Source organism: Protopterus annectens, chromosome 7.part0 (genome assembly GCF_019279795.1).
Source record: "Protopterus annectens isolate FY-2018-M chromosome 7.part0, PAN1.0, whole genome shotgun sequence".
In the NCBI taxonomy this organism is placed as follows: domain Eukaryota; kingdom Metazoa; phylum Chordata; order Ceratodontiformes; family Protopteridae; genus Protopterus; species Protopterus annectens.
In genome coordinates, this window is record NC_056739.1 from 824,947,543 (window position 1) to 824,970,277 (window position 22,735).

Here is a 22,735-nt window from a genome sequence, read left to right on the forward strand (position 1 = left end):
TATACTCCAAAGGGGTTCTCATCTTTTGCTGTACCACATTAACCAGTTCAGAGAGTATATGTGTGTGTGTGTTGTGTGTGTGTGCGCACGTGTGGTGATGGGGGGGGGGGGTAGGAGTGTAAAACAGATTCCTCATGAATAACTAATTAGCTGGAAGTTGATTTACTATAGCCACCTCCAGCTGTGTGAACTATTGCTCCCTGCAACCAGAAATGCAAGTGACATCATTCTGGGGGCATGGCTACAATGGGAGCTTGGTGTAATGGTGGGTGATATAAATTTTTATTTACAAATGAATTAATAGCATGAAAACGTTTTTGTCAAACTTCCTGTAGCTGTATAGAACAACCACAGCAACAAAATACCACTGGGCTGTCTTGTGGGCTATGAACATAAAAGTGATGTTATCTACTGGAAATGGTAGCCAGCAGTTGTTTACTGAATTTTGCAATTTGCCCAAATCAAAAACGAAGTGCAAAGAGCATATGCTAAGTCACAATCTGTATAAACAAAGCAGGAGCAAGTTTTTTAAATCATTTTCAAACATTTTGCCCTGCATTTAACTTCAAATACCCCTTGTGGCTGTGTAAGTATTTTTCAGTTCCCTCCAAGGTATCCTGTATCAGTATTATATTCTATTGCCTGTCACTAATTTCTCCAAGTCTTTTAGCTTTCTAATATCATGATGGCAATGGACCCTATTCCTAAGTGAAAGTATGATTAAAGTTTGTGAAGTTAGTATTGTTTCCATCTTTGATGTGAACCAAAAGTAGTCTCCGCAGCACCTGCAATGCACCCAGAATCGCCCCCTTCTGTAGTATGAGAGGATCAGTGCTAACAATGGTACAGTGCAAGGGAAATGCACTAAACTCAGTCATCTACAGGCCACGCTTCTATAACAAGATCTACCAGTGGAAACCAATGTGCAGTAGGTCACACTGGGAATATCCTGATTTGCTAAATTGCTCAGATTGTAAGCAGCTACTCAGAATTTTGACGCTATAAGGTCAGTATGTTATACTTTTGTGCCAAAGAATATTTGTTATGGTAATCTTTTGGCCAGTATAGTTGTAGAATGTTATGAATACTGGTAAGATTTAAGGCTTAAGGTCCTTCATTGTCAGACTGGAAGCACAGAAACTGTCACCAGGTTCCAGATTTGCCTAACATCAGTATTATAAATCTACTGGGCAGAAGTGATATTCAAACTCTTGAGACAAGAGCTTCCTGCATGTGAAAACATTCACTTAAAAATGTCTGCATAAATATCATGTTAATGGTTCTAACTTGAATGGTAAAGGCAATCTTTTTAATTGCAGTCTGTTAATTATAAAATGTTATCCACAAAGTCTGACAGTTTTCTCTTTCAACAAAACATGTTTCTGCGACTGTGACTAGAAAATACAGAAATTCATTAATATGGCAAAAAAAAAACAAAACAAAAAGTGTAAATTTTGCTCGTCTCACAGGATTGCACTTAATTTACGAGCTGAGGCAATTAAAACAACTCATATTTAATAGTAACAACATCTTTTAGTCTGTGAGAAATGCCTTTATTTTAAAACATGAACTTCACATAAACTTTTACTATGCAAGGACTAAAAAGAATGCACTACTTTAAAACTAGTTAGAATGCAAAATCTCCACATCTGACAGCTCTGGTTTGTATATCTTGATACGGTATTGTTTTGCTGTAAATATATTTTAATAATTACTGTAGTGTTGCTGAATCATTCAGAGACATAACTGCATTTCATTTGTCTTCTTTTCTAGATACAATCTGAAGAACTCTGATTTAGCACTGTTTACTGACCTAGCAGGAAACAAATCTTCTGCACATCAACAATGTCTTAATGAGCGTAATGAAGGGCTTAGTGCGTAACAGAAACAATGACCTGTACAGAAAAGTGCTCATTCGTAGTATTTATTCTTTCAGAAGCAATTTGCATTGGCAAGCCTTGTTATAGGACTTTTGAGAATAATTTGCATAACGCATGTAATTAAGCTTGGCTTACTAAGGGACCTGATTTAAACGGTGATATAATTTCAAGTGCTCAGACAACCAAGCTCCATTGTCCTTATCTAGCAGTCAAGAAAATATGCTGACTTAAAAAAAAAAGCTGCTGGTTTTCTTTCCACTGAAGATGTCCACTTAGAATCATTTGACTTAATATAAATATGCTGCATGTAGCAAAAAATACTGCTGTCTGTAATAGTTTAGCAGAGGAGATAACTGCTAATGATATTCATTCTGTAGTCTGATGCTGATTTCCGTAATCTTTGTTTGCAGATTCTGTACAAGTCTCTATATCAGACAGTAATTCTGTGTTGTCTTTGAAAAGTCATGTGGTTGCCAACTGGGCTTAGCTGGTTAACAAGTAAATACGTTCTAATTTTAGACTGCAAATATGTCATACTGCAAATCTACAAACTTACATTACAGTATTGTAATTGTAATGCAATGCCAAAATTTGTATTTCTGAACTCTTACATCCTGGTGTCATACTTAACAACATTTAGAGAAGGAAGGTTGTCTTCTAGCTAGATCTGAATTAAGTTTGAGACTGCCTGAGACACAGACCAAACAGTTCTAAAGGTCTATGGAGTATGAAACTTTTTTTCAGACATGGCAAGCACTGGATCTGCTGTGATTCAAAAAGAAACATGAAAAATAAAACAGGCAATTTGAAAGAAATTATCCAATTACATGAAAGAGGAGACCACTTAAATATGTTTGCAGGGGCTTTGATTCAGACAGTTGTAAGGGCCAAAATGTGTGTATTTTATTCCACTCTCCATTTCCAGTCCAGTCTATGACTTCTTGCTTTTCTCCCAGTCATCACAGCTGTCCAAACTTGGATCCCTCCAGTACTCCTGCCAAGCTGCCTCCATCATAGCCCTCTCATTGGGAAGGCTCCCCAACTACTCAGGGAATTGACCTCCATTTGCTGACTTGTAATGCTTGGGGAGCATGGATCCCATAAGAGGCACAGGCATGGTGCTGGGAGCCATCATGTACAATGCTGTTGGTCAAATGTCTGTTGCTCTATTGCCCCCCCCACCATGCCAACATTTGCTGTTCAGCTGGCTGACCAATGAGGAGTAGCAAGAGGATGCGTCCACCCAAGGACCCTACAGTGGGAAGCCTCCTAGCCTTCCCACATGAACAGCTTGGCGATATCTCACATTATAAAATCCAGCCAATGCCCAATAAGCTCCATCCCCCAGGAGAGGCAAACCCTCCTCTCTGTCTCTTCCATCGACAGTGGTGGCATCAGGTTCCTTTTGTTATGAGGCCACAACATGGGCACAGTAGCTAGCTGGTGGAGCATGTAAAAATGAAGAAAATGTGTAGTGTGTGTGTGTGTGTGTGTGTGTGTGTAATGAAATAACTAGATGAAATATCAGAGTAACTATTTCAGAATAATTTGTCATGACATTAAGTTACTAAACAATATATTTACCCAGTAATTCTGTGTATAATTAAACATTCTATCTTAGTAGACTGACCAAACAAATCTTTGAGTACAATACACTTGTTTTTTCTTGATCTATATATCTATGCAAGCAGATAACCTTCATCTTTATCTTCTAAATCTCTTATGAACAAACCTGTAATACACCCTTCCTCTACCACCATGAATAGACATAGGCAAATTGACTGTTATAGTTTTGTGCTTATCTAAAAAGGGCCCTCTGGCACATATTTCACAAAAAACAGCTTCATTTATTTGGTATCCTGATGACAGCCTGTTAAAAGACAACAAATTATATAAACAACAAAGCGTTTATACAGTTAAAAATTCACAGGACAACCTCTACAAAAGTATATGGTACTGATCCCATACCTTGCTCCCTATGCCCAAATCACACATTCATCCCTTAAGCCTCCCAGTTACTTCCTAAACCAAAGACTCCCAGTTACTCCCTAACTTTAACCCAAACTGTAAGACTTCCAGTCAATCCTTAATACTAATCACAAACCCTGTTCCCCAATTCTAATTCTAAAGCTCTTTGTGACCCTGAAACGCAACTAATAAACTTCCACTAACTCTCTACCCCACCAGCCCACAGCTGCAATAACGTACCTTGCTTGCTATTCAGTATGCGTTCACATTGCAGCTCATGTAAGCTGCTTGAGACATGGGTACTGTGCTCTAACACTGTGGTGTCTGAACAGATGGGCCTTGGGCTGATGAAGCAGATCCCCTTATCTACCGTTTCTCATTTCATTCTGAGTCTGATGAATCATTTCTTCTATAATGGCTACAGTTTTTTCTATTATCACTTTGATAACTCATAATCCATATTAGTTAAATACTGCAAATACTATCTAAAGTAATTAAATCATGTTCATTTAATGCACACTTCACATCATTTGAAAGTCATTAACATAAATATTTATTTATTTGAAATTTGTTAGCTAGGAAGGACAGCTGATCTAAAAGCCCTGTTTCAGCTACAAGCCAGGTCAGACAAGCAAATTCATATACACAGATCAATTAATTTAGAAGCAATTAATACAGCTACATAAAACAACAAATAAAAAATCTAAGCAGTGACATTATATGAAATAGAGATTGGGTAATATAAGTTTGGCATCAAGTTGAGCATCATATTATATTATTTAAAATGTGCACATAGTTTAAGAGACAAAGTAGCCTTCTTAAGTTTGTAAAACTGAAATTTAAATTGCATGGGGAGTATGTAACCATCATGACAGGAGAGTCATAAAGTAGGTAGGTAGTAAAGGTCATGTTTTTCAAAAGATGGGTACTGATATTCTTTTTGACAATGACTTTGGTGGGATTTTTTTTTTAATTACATGAAATTATCTGGAATCCTGATACCAATGATGGTATTCCAGGAAGCAGGGGGCAAATTTGCTAAATGATCTTTTACAGATAGAAAGAATGAAAGGTGTCGGAAGTTGTAAGGCAGCAGAGCTGTGGAGTGCACAGAAGGGCTGTACTATCTGCATCTTCTTTAGAAAAGGTAGACAATAGCTAAGATGAAGGATTTTTTAAAGACACATTTAATGCCTGTATTACTCAGGTATATATAACTTACATTGTGTAGATATTTTATATTACAATCCTCAGCAATATCTAAATGATTAAGCTTGGTAGTCAAAGTTGATTAAGAATGATAATCTTAAAACAGCTCCATATATACTGACTAAACAGTTTGCTTAAAATATCTCTGTATGATGCAGTACAACTTATATTTTTTGTTTTCTCTCTGTTTTTGTCTGTATCCCTTGTCACCATTGAAATAGGACATTAACTATGGATATAACATTTATATGCATTCAGAATGAATCTGACTTTATTTGTACTGATTTATCAGTACCAAAAGGTTGCAACTGATAAGGGTTGGTATACCAGCTAACCCACTTGATAAACAAGATAAATAATAAATAAAGTGAATTGGTGGAGCAGTAGTAGAATTCTTACCTGCCATGCAGAAGGCCAGGGTTCGATTCATGGCCAAAGCAGAAGGGCACTTTTAGTCTGGCATTTAGTGCACAGGACTAATGCTTTGAGTTGTTAATAGCCTGTTTCCTGTTCCAAGGGTACACAGTCTGAATTCTTCCACCTTCATGTGCTTGCTGAGCGAACTTAAGCAAATCACTTAACCAGACAATGCTATGGGGCAGTTATGTATTTGGGCTCGTTAATGGTCTTCTGGACCACATGCCTAGTAATGACCTATGAACCTAGAAATAAATATTACAACCACTGCTTTCCTATATTGATTACTGAGAATGTACATTTCACATGCGTCTTCTTTATTTATTTTTAAAGATAAATACAGAAATCAAAAAGACAGAAATTAATATAAAATATTACAATAAGCAAAGAAGAAATATTTCAGAAATCCATCCATGTGTGTCATCAATCTGACAATGAAACTGAAAATAGTGTAAATGACTTCCTTTGCTTCAACATGCATCTGTTTTGCAGTCGTGGTGGATATAGCGATATTAGTTTGTAATTAAGTAAATCTAAGACAAACAAATTTAAGACTCCATATAGCACTTATTGAGTCACTAAATGGATAAAATAAATATGTTACAAAACAATCAGATAAATACTGGTGATAAGCAGCTTTGATCAAAAGATAAGATCAGATCAAAAAGCAGTATGTTAACAACTTTACATATGCTAATGTATGGTAATCATTTTTTTCTATCATTTATTCAGTGCCTTAAAGGTATATATTTTAGTGTATTTGTATAAGAAGATTAACATTTATATTGTGGGATATGTCAGCTCGCAATATAATCTGTCAGTGATGCTCTCTTCTTATGTTTTTCCCCCTAGTTTATTAGTTAAATCTGCATCACTACCAGTTGATTTGGGTGTATGTTATCTAGCAACTGAAGTACAACTTCTGCATGTCACTTTGTAGCCACATTATATTTTTGAAAAGTATTAAATTTCTGTTTTTATTTGATGAAAAACAGGTGCACATATATTCTCTTTCTCTTTTATCTTCCAGACTGTCTCTCTACTATAAAAAGCAGTACATTTTGTAAATTATCCAGATATGCTACATACTGGTTCTTACAATTAATATAGCCTTTAAGGTTGTATTTATGACTACTTTCAGACTGGATGTATCCTTACATTTTACTTATAATTTGCAGTGTGGCATGTGCAACATATATGTATCCATTAGTAATATTATTACCGTCACTGACCTGTCTAACATAGATATCAATACTTCCTTCTTTCTTTCTGATACACAAATGGAGGATTCTCACCAATCTTCTGTATATGTTGTGGATCAACAAATACAATATTCCAGTTATCTAATCATATTATTTTAATATGAAAGTCATCCACTGAAACTTGCAAAGCAAATTAGCTCTTAAATGTATTCACATTTTTGACATAGACTGACTACTGAAAGTTTTACTTGATAAATAAGGGACGTATTTGTTATACTGATTGTTCATTGCATCAGGAGTAAATTTATCAAGTGTACCACTTTTATATCTATTTTTGATTTCTCTAAAGGCACAACCTTGTGCTGCCAGCTAAGAGGCTTGAAAAGCTGTGAATTTATGCTATTTTTTGTATTGTAGAGTGTAAACTAGTTGTGTCTATACTTATTCATTTTAACAAGTTTATTATGTATATTTCTGTGTAAAACATCACTTTCTTGTAAACAGAGGTGTCAGTAAAATTAACTGAATTCTTATTTAACAAGACATTACTGGAATTTTTAAAATACCAAAAAATGTTTGCAATGTATCATCTGTTTCCTTCCATAGGATAAATATATTTGCAATAAATCATTAAGTAAGTCACCATGTCCATTCCAAGTGCATCAACATAAGTGTGACGGCATTACTCATCTTTTTCATCTTCCTCAAAGGATGAAACTCCAAATAGTGTGGCATAGTGAGTTTATTATTAATGGCCTTGGCTACCATTTCATAACCTATATTTAAAATGGATACTAGATAGTAAGACTCAGTGTAATAAAAATACTGGCCATTTGCATGGAGTTTCAAAGTTGCCATCCAGGAATACTGTAGGGCTCCATGCTACCTATCATAACAGTTTCCAAATGATTGGTGCAAGAAGGCCATCTAGGCTTGTATCTTTACTGTTTGTAACACTCTTATGACCCTGAACCATTCTCTTTAGCAAGCTGGATACAAAAGAATGTCTGCTTTCTTTTGTGGTGTGCTGTCTATCCAGTCATTTATATTCTGAACATACACAGATGATTTTCACATTATACCACTCATATAAGTATTTCTTTACATGTTCTTTTTATCAAGTCCATTATATTACTTCTATCAATGAGTTTTGCTTAGTCATCATCATGATGGAATTAATGTTGTTTTCTCCTACTTGGATATCTATAACTGTTCAGTTTTAATTTCAATTGTTTTCTTCTGTATTCCATTCTTTCCATGGGCCTACATATTTTTATACTTAAGATACAATAATTTATATATACATTTAAGGATTTATTATGATTCTTTCTTTGATCAGCTGAATATTTTGCTTGTGCTATTATAATCAAATCTCAAATATAATCAAATATCAAATATATTCAAATACTACTACCTTAAAAGAGTTCTATATGGTGATAATGACACAGGTTGACTTTCAGTGAATTTTCAATTAGTCTCAATAAAAGCTCGAATTTATCTTACAAAACCAGGATCATACAGCCGTTCAGTACTCAAGTTATACTGATTATTCCAGTCATCTTCTCAGTAGACTATAAATTAACTGACAGTAGCCTGTGTTCTAAAGAAAGGCAATCACTTATTTTAATTCACTTTCATTCATTTCCTGCAAAGTTATAGGATACAAAGTGATAATTTAAATCTATGAAATACATGCATATATTCCATTAGCTATTGTTTACCTATTGTCAGTAGGTCATCACCATCCTCATCATCATCATCATCATCATTATCAATCCCCTTTCTCCCATTTTCTACACGGGGTGGGGGTGTCGTCTTAACTGTCACCATGTCTCTTAATTCAATGCTATACTCACACCTTCTTCGACACTCATGTCTGACTATCGCAGGTCTTCTCTCACACAATCCATCCACCTGGATTCCCTAAGTTCCTCTTACCTTCTTCCTGTTTGTTCCAAATCTTCTTCACCCGACTGTCTTCTGCTTATCTGCACATGTGTCTCAACCACTGTAATCTGTTCTCTTTGATCTTTTCTGCAATTGGAGCTACTTTAGCTTCTGCTCTTATAACCTTATTTCTTCATCTGTCCCTCAGTGTGCATCCTACCACCCATTTCAGGCACTTCATCTCCATCACATCTAGCTTCCTCATCTGCGCTGCTTTTACTGACCATTTTTCTGTACCATACAGTAGTACTGGTCTCACCACTGTTTTGTATACCTTACTTTTCAGTTTCTTTGGCATTCTTCTGTCATACACTCCACCTTTTACTCTATGCTAGTTGGCTGTAGCCCCTCTCATTCTAGCTTTGACCTCTTCATTCAGACAGATACTTAAAACTATTAACCTGTTTCACTATCTTTCCTTCAGTCTCAGTTCTCAGCTTCTTCTGATTTCTGCAATTTGTTGCCATTACCACTGTCTTATCTGTACTTAGATTCATCCCATGTGCCTTCAGTTTTGCATTCCATTCCCCAACCCTTTGCTGAAGTTCTTGCTCAGTGTCTGCCTGTAATACCACATTGTCTGCATACGGCAACTTTGTTGATCTCTCCCCTCTGACCTATTTGCTAATGCAGTCCATTACCAGTATGAACTGCAGTGGATTCGGAACTTAACCCTGATGTACAATGCCTCCCACTGGGAATCTATTTGTGAGACTGGACACTGTAGAAAGACACAGTATCTGATGTAATATGAAGAAATTGAACATTGTGCTGTTCTAAGTCAGGTGAAAGGACACCATTCTAATCTCCACATAAAATATCTGGCGCATGTTTTTAAAAGCTAACCATCAAAATTACCATCCCTTCTACCAATGTCTCACCTTATTATACTTATACCATAACTGAAAAAATTTAATTTCGTATTTTTCTAATATATACAAACTTATTTTCTTATACTTTTCTCATACTACTATTAAACCAAACATGTTTCTAGTAATGGCATCATGATTTGAAAAAAAAAACCTTTGGATATATGTGGAATGTAAACTCTGAAAAAATCTGTAAACTTTTGACTTGAAAAGCATAATTCATTTTCAAGTGAATATTGTTTCTGTGGTACTTATTTTTATCATCTAAAGCATCTCCCACAGAATCTAACCAAAGATATTTCCCCCAAAATGGCACCTTTCATCTGCTTTTCACCATGCTTTTTCCAAAAGCACAGTTAAACATTCCCCAGCCAAATCTTAAATGCATTAGGTAATGTAAAAGGTGCTATACTCTGAAATAACAGCTGTAACTTTAGCAAGACCATAAATATCACACAATCTACGTTTGTCTAACTACTTATCTTAAAACCCTTCCTAGGATTATGCTGACAACCTGTAAAATCAGTTCCCCAAAATCTACAACATACATAAATACATACATTCATACGTACATACATACATACATTAACTAACTAACTAACTAACTAACTGACTGACTGACTGACTGACTGACTGACTGACTAAATAAATAAATAAATACATAGATGAAAAAGACCTGAGTAACCAAGACAGGCTATAGAACTTGTCCTGTATTTGGTGTTCTGCAGACTGCTTGGGAGTGATCTGAGCCTTGCTCTCTGGCTATTAGGGATCCATCAGTCTCCACAAATAAAACAGTCCAGTGAATACTGGAATCCAAGATCTGAACCTGTTTCAGCAAATAAACAAACCATGGTGGAGAGACAGACTTTTTATGCAGTGATTGCCCATGCTCTAGAACCAGTTTCCTCTTCAGGTCTAGCAATGTGATACAATATCGTTCTTTAAAAAGGAATTAGACAATTGGATGGATTTTAATAAATTCACCCCCATATGACTGGCTTATCATCTCACTGCTTGGGAGTGATCTGAGCCTTGCCCTCTGGCTATTAGGAATCCATCAGTCTCCACAAATCAATTATTAATAAATTCGCCACCATATGACTGGCTTATCATTCCTTGAAAAAGGGTGTAAGGGCAAGGCAATGTTCAAGGTGCCTTTTACATTCTATGATTTAATGATTTATTCTAGGAAAAGACTTCTACATCAACAATTTTTTTGTTTGTTTATTTATTTATTTATCTATCATTTGTTGACTGGGTTAGCCCCACTAGGCTGCTGGCCTCTTTTCAGGGGAGACCTGAGGTGGTACTTATACTACTAGAGGAAATGTGGCCATAGCATCGGGGAACTTCCCTACTTGGAATCTTGGCATTATTAAGAGAGCACACATGTCCCATTCTTAGCACACTGGTGGCTAGGAGGACAGTTTGTGAGATGAAGAGAGTGGTGAAAGGAGTAGAGGTGAATGCCAGCAAACAAGGCATTGTTGGTGAAACTTGGAAGGATTCTGAAGCTGTTTTTCAGTTTAATTTGATTGTAGAGTCAGAAGAACTGGTGAAAAAAGGCTTTGTTAATACAACTCTCTAGTCATGAGGGTTGCAGGATGATATAGTTAAGGAAATTATTGAATAGAGTAAATCAGAAAATGAAGGCGATGTTTCTGGGGAGAAATAATGGAAAAAAATCAAGAAAAAACTCAGAAGTTATCTTGAGGGGCAACACTGGTCAAAAGAAGAAAACAAATGCAGAGACTGTGGTAAATGGGCCTGGAGAACAGAATGAAAAGAAAAGAACAGATGATAGTGTGAAGATCAAATGTGGTAGGAATGCAAAGCACAGAGAATAGGGAATTGAATGGGTATAAGGTTTTGGACAGCATAATTCTTCCATTGGTTGTGAAAGATAAAGAAAGCTAACAAATAAAGAAACATTTTGTGACATTATTTTTGAGATTGCTTATAGCATGGAAGGTTTCTTATGTGAATATGAAAGGAAACATAATGATAACCCATGGAATGCTTACATACTCAAAGAATTCACCTGACAGACAAAAAAAAAAGAAAATACATATACAATTTCAGATAGAAGTAGAAAGAAAGACTTTGAAAGGACATTTAAAAAACTATGTAAAGAAGTAATAGACATTTCAAAAGTTTATGATAATAGGGGATTATGGACTGGGCAATGGGATTGGAATATTTTTTTTGAAAAATGATAATGGAAAACATTATTGATATACCTGGTACAATAAATGTTGAAGGGAATGAGGATGTGGTAAAATATTGGAGACACCCCAAAACATTTTTTTTTGTGTGGAAAGAAGGGCATTTGTAAATAACATTGACAAAAAGAAAAATATATGTGGGAAAATGGGTCATGATGCAGAAAGATTTGAATTGTTGAAATGTTACAAATGTAATTAAACTGGACATTTATGGATGGATTGTAAAAAGGAAATTAACAAAAACGAGAGAGGATAAGTAACACAGTGAAAGAGTTAGAAGTAAAAATAGAAGATAACATAGGAAAAAAGAAAAACTATAGGGAAAGATGAAGATGGGACAGAAAAAATTCAGAAATTTGTGATGAAGAAGACAAACCTGAAAATAGTGAAAGTGTAAAGGCATACATCTAAAATAGAAGAAGAAAAAAAATGGGTGATATGTGAAAAAAATTGAAAGAGAAAGAGTGTATAAAAATAAATCAAATGAGAACATAATTTCTTGTAAATTAAGGACAAGTGAAATTAATAATTTAATTTTTTTCAGTAAATATGAATAGGATTAAGAATTTAATAAGAATGATAGGGGTTATAGAATTGTGTAATTAATTTGATGTAGATATACTTATTTTGGAAGATGTAAGATTATTAAATGGAGAAGGACTACAAACAGAGAAAATGTGGGTTGGAAATATAATACAGAATCTCGGAAAGGATATATGTTTGGGAACAGCAATATTGTACAGAAAACCAGTGAAAACACTGGATATAACATTAGTAAGAATATGAAAATTAACTATTATGGGTTTAAGGTGACAAGGAAAAAGTAAATAGGATTATAGTGCTGTATGCTTATGTTACTTGCAAGGAAACAGAGAATTTATTTCAACAGATTTTAAATTATGTAGTGGTAAATATGAATATCATAATGATAGGAGACTTTAATTGTGATTTAAGGGGTATAAGAAAATTATAGAAGTTATGAAATGTGGTAAATTGATTATTTGGAATAGAAACTTTTGGACATATAGAAGAGGGGCTCTTAACTGAGACTGATGATCTTATCAGAAGGAATAAGCATAACAGAAGGATAGACTGTCCTAACAGAATTTATAGATAATTTGGCAATATCGATAGACGTAAATGAAAGCAAAGAACATATTAGAATAGGTAAAGGTATTAAAAATAAATGAAATAATGGAATGAAAAATTAATATCACAGTTATGGAGAGATCATATTACTATGAGGTTACCTTATACTAACTGGTCTGAATGGTAGATTATTTTATAAAAGAAATATAAAAGAGTTGTTTACAATGGTAGATTAATGAATGAAGGGCAGAGAAAGAAAAGCATGGGGGGGCATCTAAAATTTCTTTAGTGGATTTAGATAAGAATGAAAGAAAGTACTATGATAAAGAAAATGAAATATACAAAAGAAATCAAGAAAAAAACTAAGGAGTTATTGTTTAACCAAACAATAGTATAAGGTGCAGTGCTTTAAAAACAACTCATAACCTGCACATAAAAATGCACCAAAAATGAAGGTCCCAAAGGTTAAACTCCACCATTTATCATAACATCCACAACATGAGCAATAAATATTGGTTTGTTTTTAGCTTCAGGTTATGAGTTATTGTTTAAACAAATGTATTTCTTACAAGAGAAACAAGAAGTATCATCATATTTAAGTAAAATAGCAAAATAAGAGAAATAGAAAATAAAACAATAGAGATAGAAAGAATACAAAAGCAGATCATTAATATAATAGTTCATTATGTGAAAGAAATGTTCAAAGGAAAAAAAGAAATAATACAAGATAATATGGGAAGTTATTTTTATTTCGGAACAAGTAAATAAGGAGTTTTTAAAAGAGATTACCTTATGTGAGTTTATTGGATAAAATACTTAGGTAAACACAGACTTAGCTGAAGGCCCAGATAGGCTAACATATGAAATGTCTAAAAATTTAAAGGAACGGCAAAAAATATTTTTAAATATTTTGAATGAATTGTTAAATGAAGGTTTTGCTTATAAAGAACTGTGTGCAGAATATCACAATTTATATAGAAAAAAAGGAAAAAAGAGGATATAAAAACTGGACACCAATAGTATTAAATAATACAGATTATAAGATATTAATGAAAATAATACAGAGAAGATTGGAAAGTAAAATGGAAAATATAATGGAAGAAAGCTTATATAGTATAAAGGGCAAGGGATGCCATTAATTGTTAATGATTGTGAGAGAAACTGTGGATGATATTATAAAAAGAAGAGAGGATGTGAAAATTATGGTAGGGAACATCTGTAAAGCTTTTGATACAATAGAACATGATATATTATTGGAAATAATGAAGATATATAATTTAAGCAATGCAATTAGGAATGTTTGCATTGTCAGTATACAACAATAATAAAATAGGTAGTTTAGTAAATGGATGGTTAAGTAAAGAAATAGAGATGAGGAATGGTATAAGACAAGGATGTCCCATGAGTTGTTGTTTGTTTTGCTTTAGTTATAAATATGACAGTAAGTGAGGTGAGGTGAATTTTAAAATGAAGAATGCAGGGTATATGATGCAGACAGGAGTTGAGATTCCAGTGTTGTTGTCATATGATGTTGTTATAACAGCTAAAAATAAAATTTGGATGAGTGAAGCTATATTTTAAGTAGTTGAATGTTTAAAAGAAATATATATTTCATTAAAAAAGGATAAAATAAATGAATTGGGAGATGTGCTGCAGATAAGTGGGGTACAATTTACAATGACAGATATTTCAGTGTTAGGAATAAAACTTGGTAATAGAGAAGTACATTGATTGCAATGGGGAAGATTGTTGGAAGAATTAAAAGATTTTTTATGGAAAAATATAGCTTATCTTTTGGACAAAAGTTAGCTTAATAAATGTGATATTAATAGGAAAAATAGATTATTTATCAAGTGTTTTTATGAGTCCTAAATTATATGAAATCTGTTATTGGAAGTGATTTTTACATTTATATGGGATTCTAGATTAAAACCAGTAAATAGATGAATTTTGCTTATGAATAAAGGTGGAGAAGGACTAGGATTAATGTGTTGAGTGGTATTTGCAGCTTCTTTCAATTTATATAAAGTACTGAAGTGATTAAATGAAGGAGATGGGAAGTTAGTAGTAAAATATTTAAATACAAATATGAAACATTTTGGGAAATAATGAAGAAAAATACAACAGAAAACAAATTTATAAATTGAAAAAAATGGACATTTATCAAGAAAAAATAAAATTGAGGAAGATAAAGCTTGATGAGGTAGAAAAAGAAAAGAATGGTACAATATTTTTGTGTTAATCCATGGGGAAAACCTGCTAGCAGAAAAAAAATAAGGCTCAAAAGTAAGAAATAAATGGTGTAAAAAGAGTGTAGAATGCCATTTTTATGGAGACTGTGGATTAATAAATTACCAGTAAAAGGAAATATGTCATTATAACAGTAAAAATGAAAGAGTATGTTTATTCTGTAGTGAAGAAGAAACCCCAGAACATGTTTTTTTAAATGCAAAAGTATGGTGAAATTATGGGAAATGTTATGAAAAAACTAAACAAAACCATAAGATAAACACTTTCGGGTTTTAAAAACCCTTCATCAGATCTAACTCCTTGTTTAAGAAAACTCAAATTTAAAACTCTTATCATCCAATAAGAACAAACTATATTCAGCACCAAAATATATTAAAATCAATCCTTGGATTAATATCCAGTCAGCTCAGCTGAGACCAACACATCCAATCAATATCCTGATGCATTAATCATCACTGGCAGTAAAACTTATTCATTGGTCAGACCTCTTCTATTATTGACCAATGACTTGAATTCCAGAATCTCAACCAATTAAAAAGACTCTTCTCCCACATGATGTCACTCATTTGTTCAGTTCACGTATAGTAGTGGATGTGTACAATTGGTCTGTAACAATCTTGTAGGACTAATGTAATAGTGTTTTAAGGCTTCCAATCCAACCAATTGGATCACTTCATCAAATAAACAAATCTTGAGGTCGTGCTTGCAGGTTACTCGAGTGGAGCTTGACTTGTGGATATGCAGCAGTCGCATCAAGGCAGAGTCTGAGATTGCTTTGTATGCCAGACAGAGGTCACCTCTGAGGACTCTGTATGAAACTGAGTAGAGGGACAGGGCTTTTAGCCTATCTGTGTAGGGTAGGTGTTTGAGACCCTAGATTCTCCTGGTGAGGAACCTCTGTGGTCTGTCCAGCTGCTGCATGTGCTTTGTGAGGTACATGTTGAAAAGGGGATTGTACTCAATAATTGGCCTTGTAATGGAAGAATACAGGGATGCTATGACCTATTTGTCCCTGGATGAGATAACCTTACTTATGAGGTGGGCCATGTAGAAAGCTTTCCATACAATGGAAGCAACATGGTGGTCAAAAGTCAGTTTGCTATCAACCTGGATGCACAAAGCCTTCATGACTGACTGCATGCTTAGGACATTGTTATTAATGTGATAATATGTTGGGACATCATTCTCCCCATAGGGGATGATGATGCATTTTTTGACATTCAGCTTGAGGCCATGCATGTTTCTGGCACCAGTTATTTGTTTGGATGAGACCCTCTTGGAGGACTCCCACATCACTTGGGGAATTGATGACCACACCCGGCTTACAATCATCTGCAAACTTGGTCAGCCATAGCCCACTGGTTTTGGCCTACACCTCAGAGAAGTATATCCCAAATAACAGAGGCCTCAAGACCGATCCCTGGGGTATGCTTCTTGTTACGGGTCTACTGCTTGAGGTGGCTTCCCCTATTTTGATTAGGTGAGTTCTATCAGTGAGCCAGTTTGCTACCCATCTGGTAACATATGGATTGATGCCTAGTTGAGAGAGTTTATCTATTATGCCTGAGTGGGGAATAGTGTCAAATGATTTTGCGAGGTCAAGGTAGGCCATGTGTACCATCTTCCCCTTGTCCATGGCTTTGGTGACTGTCTTAAAGAAGTCAATCAGATTTAATAGACATGACCTCCCCTTCACAAAGCCAAACTGTGTGGAGTCGAATGTTTGGGGTTTGCAATGTCCCTGTTAATGAGGTACATGATAATCTATTCCATGGGCTTGCAGATCAGGCTAATTAAGCTGAAGGGTCTATAATTTCCCACATTGGTGGAGCTCCACCTTTGTGTAAAAGGACGACAGTTGCTGACCTCCACTTGGCTGGGACAAAGCCAGTACTCAGGCTTTGGTTGAATAAGGTGCCTAATGGTGCTGCAAGTTCATGCCTGAGTTCATGTAGGGTGCAGCCTGGGATGTTATCGGGTCTCATGGAGGCTTACTTTTTGTCTTTGAGAGGGCAGTGATGACCTGTTCCCTAGAGATAAGGGGTGGGGTGCAGGTACTGGGGGTGTCCTGATTTACTGATGGGGGGACAGAGGGGTGAAGTTTTTGCTGAATCTGTCAGCCAGTAGGTTGGCTATCTGTACAGCATTTGTGTACTTGGTGTCCTTGACCACCAGTTCTGAACAGATCTGGGTGCTTCATTTGAGATTGTGGACATATGTGAAGAAGGCCTTATGATTGTCTCTAGTAGATGTGGCCAATCTGTACATGAAGTTTGCTTTGGAGGATTTCAGTAGTGCTCTTATTTGCTTGCTCAGGCTAAGGAGAGATTGCTTCCAAATGGGCACCTGCTCTTTCTTGGTCCTGGGCAGCAATTTTTTTTTCATTTTGTTATAGAGTTTATTTATTGCAGATGTCCACCAGACAGGTTTACTCTTCCTTGCGGAGGATGATTTAGCCCTGTCAGGTATTCCTGACTCCATGCATCTGTATAAATGCTCATATAGTACTTTGGTGTAGATTTGTGCCAGTTCCTACAGAGGGGGCTGTGAAGCTGTTTGTACCATCCCTCAAGTTGTTGTAATCAGCTTTGGAGAAGTTTTTTTTGTTTGACCCTAGCTAGAGAGGGGTCAGGGGAGATGATGACTTTGAAAGTGACCACTTTATGGTTGGATATCTCTGGGCATTTGTGTTCTGGCATGAGTAGCTTTTCCAGTCTATGCTTGGGTAGTTAAAGTCATCCAGGATCAAGATAAAAGGTTTAATCATGATAGATTCAAGGAGGTCCAGATAGGTGAAGTGGGCATCTTGAGTCAAATTTGGGGGCCTGTATGATTTCAATAGGGGTGGTGGTAGTGGGCTACTGTTATTTTAACCTGCATCATTTCATTACATGTAAGACGTGACATCATTTGTTAAGTTATGTTCTCTATAGTAACCTCACAGACTTCCCAATTCATAATCATATCCCATAAATCCACATCAGAACTGGGTTATATCTGTCCATTTCCTTCTCACACCAAATCACCATTACTTCTGCTACAGTCATACTACAACCTGCTTTCTCCACAATAGCAGCATCCTTCACATACTGTCTGCCACAATAGTAGCCCGCTACCACCACATCCCTTTACTGGCAGACTAGGGGAATATTTTTGATGTACTAGTTATGTTAAACATAACCAGATTGAATACTACCTCAGATCTTCACTGGAAATAAGATCATAGGTAAATATTAGGATAACTAACCTTGTGGTCCATTTTTAGCCTAGCCAGTTTCCCTTTTGGGGCTCAAATGAACCTATCCCATTTGCTTATAGAGTGGCCTTAACCATCCCAGAGTTTATAATTACATATTACCCCTAATGAGAATAACTGGCATAAATCTATAGGTAATCTGAGGGTGCCCATGCATGGATAAAGCATTTAGGAGCTGAGCATGTTCATTAGTAGTAGTGTGGGGGCAGTTCTGGGTTAAACTTTATGTTTCCCATCCATATATCTAAGTTGCACTTGCAAAGGGACAGGGATGAACATTGTTTTATGTGGATGGAAAGTCTGTACCTCAGCAGTGGTATCTTCTGTGATATATACCTGTCCCTCCAAACCATTCTGTTGATGTTAAAGAAGAGATTGAGATCCCTAGACTGAGTATTTCTGATGCCATTTGATTTCCTGAAGTGCAATGAATTCATCAATAATGGTTTGGAGGATGCTTTTTATGCCAGACAAAGGTCACTTCTTGGCAGTCTGTAAAATACTGAGTATAGTGACAGGGTTTTGAATTGGTCCATGTAAAACATGTTGTTTAGGCCTTGTATCTTTTCAGTAAGGTAACTCTGTAGGCGTTCTAGTTGTTACATGTATCTAAATAAATGCATGCCAAAGGAGGCACTATATTCAATGACTGGCCTAATGATGGCTGAGTAAAGGGGGACATTGAAATCCCTAGATCTAGACGCAATTCCTTTGTTTATAAGCTATGCAATATAGAAGGATTTTCTTACAGCAAAAGACACATTAGTCAAAAGTTATGTCACTGTCCACATAAGTTCCCAAATCCCAAACAACCGGGTCAGCTCTTACTAGTGTATTGTCAATGTGGTAGTTCCCTAGGGTAAATAATTTCCCAAATGATACAATAATGCATTTGTTTGGCATTTAGTTTCAGTCCTTGATTTTAAGGACAGGCACACCTCCAGACTGGTTCGCCAGCATGACGCACTGGAATTATTCCAGGTGCAACTGACAGTTGGCAAGACACTCATCCAAGTTATAGCCAGCTATAGTCCCCCCTCCATGACTCAGGACACCCAGTCCTCCTATCTGGACCTAGTTGACTCCATCAAGGTACCCTGTAACACACTGATCCTTGGTAACTTCAATGACCCCACCATAGACTGGATGAACTATTCCTGCACTAATGCACTCACCCAACGATTCATTGATTTCATCATTTCTAATGAACTAGACCACCTTGTTTCATTCCCCACAAGGGAGATAACATTCTGGACTTGGTTCTCAGCAGCATGGCCAATTGCTGCACCACTCCCATAATATGTTTTTCTCTAGTTTCGATCCCATTCAGCCCCTCCCTAGCTGTAACCAGGCTAAAAAAACTTTTTCAAAAGCTGACTACAACCTCCTAAGGGAGGGTATCAGTAGCTTCACACCACCACCACCCTCAGAGGATGCAGACAATTATGCTGAACAGTACTCCAATGCAGTATATAAGCACCTGTACAACTGCATGGACTCAGCCATACCCAACAGAACTAAAACCTGCTCTTCAAGGAAACACATACCTGTATGGTGAACATCCTCTATCAACAGGCTTTACAACAAAAGGAAGAAACTGTTGTCCAAGGGTAAAAAGGAACAAATTCCAAATTGGAAAATCTCATTCCTCAGCCTCAACAAACAAGTTAGATCACTAGTGAAAACCTCCAAAGCCAATTATGAGTTGAAACTAGCCTCCGAATCAAAGGGAAACCACAAGTCCTACTTCAGTTACATCAGGAACCTCCATGGCAAAGCCTAGGTTTGTTCTGAATTAGTAATTAATGGTACTACTTACACTGATCCTGTTGACTTAGCCACCCTGCTAGCTGATAGGTTCAGTGCAAACTTCACCCCCTATCTTCCCCAAAGGCCCATTCAACATCCCTGATATTTGTCCACACCTCACATCTCTGTAGATCAAGTGTTAAAGGCTCTATCCAAGGCAAAGAACACAGCTTCTATGGGATGTGATAGCATCCCAGGCTGTATTCTGCACATCTCCAGCAAGAACTAGTTTCACAATTGAGCACCCTATTCAACCACAGCCTAATAACAGGCTTCATTCTAGCAGAGTGGAGAACTGCCATTGTCATCCCCTTGCACAAAGGAGGTGCCACTACTGACCCAGGAAACTATCACCCCAAATCTGATCTGTAAAGCCATGGAGCATATTATTATGGATCTCATAAACAACGACATAGGCAATCTCTAAGCACTTGACCCCACCCTATTCGGATTTGTCAGGGGGAAATCTTGCCTACTGAAACTGGTTGACTTGTTTGAAACTGTTACTAAGGCCCTGGATGAGGGGAAAGTCAGTACACACAGCTTACCTTGACTTAGCCAAGGCCTTTGACACAATACCCCGCTCCGGCATCATCAAAAAGCTAACACAACTTGGCATAAATCGCTATCTTGTCAGGTGGGTGGCCAACTGGCACATCAATAGAACCCAAAAGGCCAAAATAGGTGCCACCACCTCTGACAGCAGACTTGTCACTAGTTGTGTTCTCCAGGGATCTGTTCTGGGACCCCTACTGTTTGGCATCTACTTCTTAGAGGTCCAGGGAAAGACAAAGGGCCTGTGGCTGACTAAGGTTGTGGATGTCTGTAAGTTGGGTGCTGTCATTGCCTCCCCAAATGATGTTAACATACTGCAAGAGGGTCTCACAGCTACAAATAACTGATGCCAAAGTCAAGACCTTAAGTTAAACCCAAAAAAATGTATTATAATACCATTTGGCAAAACACGGTCCCTACTGATTACCACATCAACGGCAACCCCCTAAGCCCACAACCTGTGGTGAGAGACCTGGGTAAACAGTATCACATTTGACCATCATGTGGTGGCAGTGGTCAGAAAAGCCTTTTACTTGGTTCATCTCATAAGTAAAGGGATTGCATCTAGAAAAAACAAGGTTATTACCTCTCTGTACTCCTCCCTCATAAGGCCTATAATTGAGTATAATGCCCCGTATGGTATGTACCATTCCAAACATCTGCACCAACTGGAAAGGCCACAGAAATACCTCACAAAGAGAATTCATGGCCTCTAATATCTGTCCTATGTGGACAGGCTCAAATCACTATCACTCTACTCGGTATCATACAGATTGCTCAGAGGTGATCTGTGTCTCGCTTATAAGGCAATATCAGACCCTGCTCCATATCTGTAAATCTAACTTCTCATGCATTACCTGCTCAATATGCCTAAATCTAATATGCAATATCAACAAAACCTGCTTGTCTCCCAGAGGCTGCCCCACCTCCGGAATAGACTTCCCATACATGTCAAACAGACTACCTTCCTGACCCTCAAGCACAACCTTGATGAGTGGGTGGGAAACCACAAATTTGTCCCAGGGGTTCCACGTTTGTCCCTCATTGACAGGGGTGACAGGTGAGGATTGAGAGTTCTTTTTAGGGGATAAACTCTAGGCTAGGCTTTTAAGGGCCCCAGGGCCATTAGCCTAGTAACCTCCTATGATCCTATGATTCTATGATCTTGCTTTCTGATTTGCTGTCTTATTATAATATTATATACAGTCATGAATCACATGAAATAATTTTCAGTATTTTGATTACATTATGGCAGACGTGACTCCTGGCACCAGGAATGAGATACTCTCTTCCCCTGTTCAACTTGCTTGTAGAAAAAAAGGACACTTTTTGTTTGGTTAAATTAGCTTTAAGACAACCAGACCATCTTTCTATGAAACCCTGTTTCTCATTGTGCATGCCTGACAGAATTGTGAAAAGTTTCTGTTACTTATAACTGTATCACAACATTCTATAAAGATATTTTGTAAATATCTTTATGAGAAGCATTGCACAACACATTATGTAAGATGGATTTCAGTAAGAATTGTTTTTAATTTTATATATATTCACCATGAATATACAACATACTCACCACCTGTGTATATGCTCCATATGCACCAAACTGTATGGTCATGGGGTTAAATATGCCAAGCTGACCTGCCATCTGATGCATGCGCCTGAGAGTCCGCTCCTTGTCAGTGTCTGCAAACTTCACCACCAGGCTTGAAGATGCTCCCTAAGTAAAAAATAAAAGTAGCAAAGAATATTAAGAAGTTAGATTGGCCATGCTACTCTGTATTCAGAAATGTTTAGAGCATTTTTTCCTTGTTACTCCTTTCACTCATGCCTACACTGAGTGCCACATTTACCACAGTGAGTGCCATGTATACAATACTTCCTCTTGGCAGCAATACTTCCTCTTTTTGTCCCACATGAGGATAATAAAGGAAAATAATACTGAACCTTCCCAGGAGCAGCCCAGTCTCCCTCCTGACATCATCATAATATAATTTAATCTACACATTTCATCTTCCTTCTCAGCACTCAACAAAACATGCAAAACCCTTTACTTTTA

The 22,735-nt window shown here is 36.6% G+C and overlaps 1 protein-coding gene across 3 annotated transcripts in view; it reads right to left on the bottom strand.

Annotated features, from left to right (window-relative positions):
- Window positions 1-22,735, bottom strand: part of LOC122806720 (CUGBP Elav-like family member 4) — a 1,919,882-nt gene that overhangs the window by 215,942 nt on the left and 1,681,205 nt on the right. For all 3 annotated transcript variants that reach the window (XM_044077371.1, XM_044077372.1, XM_044077370.1), the window contains exon 6: window positions 22,253-22,396. In XM_044077371.1, the coding sequence (XP_043933306.1) occupies window positions 22,253-22,396 (144 nt within the window). The remainder of the gene's footprint in view (window positions 1-22,252; window positions 22,397-22,735) is intronic.